We start from the raw sequence: 2,786 nt of genomic DNA on the forward strand, positions 1-2,786 counted from the left end.
TTATAGAACTTTACAATAGAGAACCTTACAACAGAACATAGATGGAAGGGGACATATTCTCCCATCTTAGAGTTCCAACGTTAACAATCCCTTACATTAACCAACATATTCTCACAAGAATAACAACCAAAATTAACATGGGAAGATCTTTTGAGGCTAGAGAATTTTTAATTACTATAAAAACCATGAAACAAAAATGTGAAGGAGCAACATGGTATTCTGCTAAAAAGTTCAACTGACCACGCTCNGTAGGNTGAGACCCTTGACAAGATGAATCCAGCCAATAGCCACAGAGACCAGGGTTTCCAATGAAANTGCAAATAAAATGTGACGTCAATCAATCAATGAATCCACAAGAACATACTGATGGAAAGATACATTGAGTTGAAAAATAGAAGCAATAGAGATAAAAGGTTCACCGGGAAATGGCCTAACCTATCAGGAGAAAACCTGGAAAAATTGTTGCTTGTGGGAATAACACCAACTAAATTGTTGTAAGATACATTACTACAAAATTTTTAGTCAATAAACAATCTNTTAGGCAAAAGTTATATGATCTTTCCAGAGAATTATAATGCCAAATTGTTCCAAAAGTAAAATCAGAAGAGACAGAACTTACATCAAAGAAAGACTAAGGCAATTTACAAGCGAAGACACATCCCCAGATAATTTGTTCATTTCTAGTCTCCTGTAGAATTTCAAACCAAGANATGTGATTAAAACATGTAAGAACCGCAGCAAAATTATCACTCTATCATGATTTGTCAACTAAAATTAACAAAATAAACCCAAGAAAGAGAAAATTAGTTCTAGGTCTATTCAAGCAATTAAAGAAGCTGATACTCAATACTATATCAAATCTAATGAATATAGATTCTAAGCATAATTTTTTAGAAATTTGTCCAAAAAGACAGCATATGTTGCAACAAATTTATGTATTTCTACCATCCAATAAATTAGTANAATTTAAGGAAGTTGGTTTACTGGCAAAAGAGATTTGCAAGTCCATAAAATATCATCAACTTATATTAACAAGAACTTATAAAACAAACATTGAATAAGGAAAAAAGGAGCTTACAAAGATATCATGTTCTGAAGCTGACTAAGTTCTTCAGGGATCAAGCCAGAGAGTTTATTATTTGAAAGGTCACTGAAGTACAGAATCGTGAAAACAGTCAGTACAAAAGCCAACCATCTTATCTACTAAGGGAGAACGGCTACATGAGTATAAAAAAGTTATTTGATCAGTTAAGCAAACTGTTTGGGATATTACTTAGTAGGAATAATAGTCAGTAACAAGAACCAACAAAAGACTTTTGATGTATTTTTATCCATAAGTTGATTGACTTACATATCCATGACACTTCTTAGATTACCAAACTCTGCCGGAATAAAGCCTGTTAAATGATTTCTGCTCAGATTCCTAGCAAAATTCTTACTCATAGTCAGTGAAAAGTAACATTCAAGATTTCAAAAGTAACTTGCTAAAACACTCACAATTTCAGAAGATGTTCCAAATCACCAATGGAAGAAGGAATGGAACCAACTATATTATTATTTGATATATCCCTGGAAGAAAACATCGATTAGAATGAAATCAGGGATATAGATATAAGAAGACATATTAAACTATTCATACTTACAGTGTATCCAAATTTCTGATCCGTGAAAGTTCAATTGGAATAGACCCTTGAAAATTGTTAGAAGAAAGATTCCTAAGGATAGCCATCACAAGGCCTTGAAGGAATCAGAATTATTAAGAAAAGAAGTAATACACTTAACTTTGAACTGCTTAGTGTTGGCCAACTCCAGTAGGACTCAAATAAGCATTTATAGAAGTTCATGCGTACTGCCATGTATAGGGCCAACAAAACTAATTACGGTGACAAGATGAAAAATTTGGCATATAAAGTCAAGGTAAGACTTACAGATAGGTCATACTCTCCAAGCTTTGAAAAGTTGAGGGAATTGTTCCACTCATCTTATTCCCATGCACATTTCTGATATATAACAATCAGAAAACCCATCACCTTAATGTGACAAATAAAACTCCTTACATAGTAATATACAAGGCTTACTACTTACAGGCTGTTGAGGTTTTTACATGAGCCGAGATTCTCGGGAATTGGACCCTCAAGGTTGTTATTGGCAACATTTCTGCAAGAACAATGTGTGACTGATAAAGCTACTCAACAACCAACAAAATATANAATTCATATTAACACCACTTACAAGTCAAACAGATCAGTAAGCTTTCCAAGCTCAGGCGGGATTTGTCCACTTAAAAGGTTATCATTCAATTCCCTGCACAGCAAGGTGAATCATTATAGGAAAAATTTAACCCAAGTTGCACCTAATGTCAACCAATGACTAAAGCATATTACAAATAGTGAAGCTTCGTAATGTTTCCGAGCTCCGGGGGGATGCGACCGGTCAGCTTGTTTCCATATAAATACCTTCAAACATTACATAAATTTTATCCAATGAGTCTCAATATTTTCTGATATTTTTAATGCACACACTTAGGCACAAAATCAAACTTAAGATGTAAATTTTAAACTACTAACATACACTCACAGTTTTTCTGTGTAAGTTAAATTTCCCAATATAGGAGGGATTGGCCCGCTTAGCATGTTACAGCTCAAATCTCTATAAGAATGTCGAAAGGGAGATTAGTAAAGAGGAAAAATATCAAGTCAACAAAGAAACTTCATAAAGTTTGCCAATCGAATACTTACAAAACAGTAAGGGCTTGCATCAGACCGATAACTGATGGAATATAACCT

At 33.8% G+C, this 2,786-nt stretch overlaps 2 protein-coding genes across 2 annotated transcripts; both read right to left on the minus strand.

The window, feature by feature from the left end:
* Positions 1-7: 7 nt before the first annotated feature.
* On the minus strand, positions 8-1,729 carry LOC106753215 (LRR receptor-like serine/threonine-protein kinase ERECTA). Its single transcript, XM_022776586.1, has 7 exons — positions 1,644-1,729; positions 1,498-1,569; positions 1,352-1,423; positions 1,079-1,150; positions 620-688; positions 436-507; positions 8-314 (listed from the first exon to the last, which is right to left on the minus strand). Exons 1-7 carry the CDS (start codon positions 1,727-1,729, stop codon positions 92-94), a joined length of 666 nt encoding a protein of 221 aa, XP_022632307.1. The 3' UTR covers positions 8-91.
* Positions 1,730-1,865: 136 nt separating this feature from the next.
* On the minus strand, positions 1,866-2,780 carry LOC111241299 (LRR receptor-like serine/threonine-protein kinase ERECTA). The gene is made up of 6 exons (XM_022778790.1): positions 2,739-2,780; positions 2,578-2,649; positions 2,385-2,456; positions 2,233-2,304; positions 2,086-2,157; positions 1,866-2,000 (listed from the first exon to the last, which is right to left on the minus strand). Exons 1-6 carry the CDS (start codon positions 2,756-2,758, stop codon positions 1,925-1,927), a joined length of 384 nt encoding a protein of 127 aa, XP_022634511.1. The 5' UTR covers positions 2,759-2,780; the 3' UTR covers positions 1,866-1,924.
* Positions 2,781-2,786: the final 6 nt, after the last annotated feature.

The sequence above is a fragment of the Vigna radiata genome, chromosome 2, assembly GCF_000741045.1.
Source record: "Vigna radiata var. radiata cultivar VC1973A chromosome 2, Vradiata_ver6, whole genome shotgun sequence".
Lineage (NCBI taxonomy): Eukaryota > Viridiplantae > Streptophyta > Magnoliopsida > Fabales > Fabaceae > Vigna > Vigna radiata.